General features: G+C 34.5%; 1 protein-coding gene across 1 annotated transcript; it reads left to right on the forward strand.

Moving 5' to 3' along the window:
- Positions 1 to 247: 247 nt before the first annotated feature.
- LOC105622941 lies at positions 248 to 975 on the forward strand. Its single transcript, XM_012204348.1, has 2 exons — positions 248 to 344; positions 791 to 975. Exons 1-2 carry the CDS (start codon positions 248 to 250, stop codon positions 973 to 975), a joined length of 282 nt encoding a protein of 93 aa, XP_012059738.1.
- The last annotated feature ends 267 nt before the right edge of the window (positions 976 to 1,242 follow it).

Consider the following 1,242-nt stretch of genomic DNA (forward strand, 5'->3'; position numbering starts at 1 on the left):
GAGCCCACGCGAGTAACGGCGAAGAGAGTTTCGTCGCGGTATAGCTTCCTCCTTCCACAACATTTCGAAATAGTCCTTTCAACCGATAAGACGATCCATTTCAGCGGAGAATCGCGAGAGTTGTAATTATGACTCGCAGTCCTTTTATCGGCAACGTGGCGCCTGACAAGCGATAAACGCAAAAACTAATTCAGTATAAATACTTAGTTCGAAACCTTGGAAACCTTGAAAACCTTGGAAAGAAGAGATGCTCACTCGTCGATTGATAATCGGTCGATCGTTAGTCGGATATCTCCTCGCGGGGTGCATCGTATCTCTGTCGACGAGTGTCGCGCAAGTCGAAGGTGAGCGAGCTTGCATTTAATTATAATTGCCGCGCTGCAGACGTCTCTCTAATTAGCGCGAAAGGACGCCATTAATTAAACGTTTTTTCTAGTTTCTATGTGAATGCGCTCGACTGAATTATTTCATTCCAACAATTTGGTATTGTACAAAGTAAAACTGATTGTGAAACTATAATAATACATATATGTATAGAAGATAACGAGCATATAAATTGACGTGCTCTAAATTTTTCTCATGTAACATAAAGATCAAGTTTCATCATTAATTTTTGAAATCAAATTTTTATTTTTCATAAATTAGCAACGTATCTTTGCGAAACTTGACAAAATTAATAAATTCATAAACACTATTGTGAGTAAATATTTTTGTCAACTCTCATTTGAACTCTCTATTTTAAACTTCTTTGAATTGTTCGATCGTTACACAAATGTTATGTTTTATATAGGCAGAAAGTGCGTGTGTACGAGCAAAGCCTGCAAAGAAGCAGGCATAGATACTTGTAGAACGAGATTCTTCTGCTACACGGAACTTATCGTGACAAGACAGGAAATTGGTGAAAGTACAATCACGAGAGGATGCACGGAGTATGTACATATATGTATAATGATTGTCACTTTTGCAGATGTTTAACGAAAGTTAAGTTGCATAAGTGAATACCAATTAATTTTATACATTAGTATTTAAGGCATTTTTCTATCACACATACAACTTTTTCTTCTCAAAAACATATATTTTTTTATCTTATATGAATTAAAATGCTAAAAGGCAAGATATTATATCTCTTCATGAACAGGATTTTATTTGTCGTTTTGTATAAGTTTCATCAATAGTGTAATATAAATTCAGGAATGTATTATGTGGCGTGCGAATATATATATATATATATATATATATATA

Source organism: Atta cephalotes (assembly GCF_000143395.1).
Source record: "Atta cephalotes unplaced genomic scaffold scaffold00050, whole genome shotgun sequence".
NCBI classification, from domain to species: domain Eukaryota; kingdom Metazoa; phylum Arthropoda; class Insecta; order Hymenoptera; family Formicidae; genus Atta; species Atta cephalotes.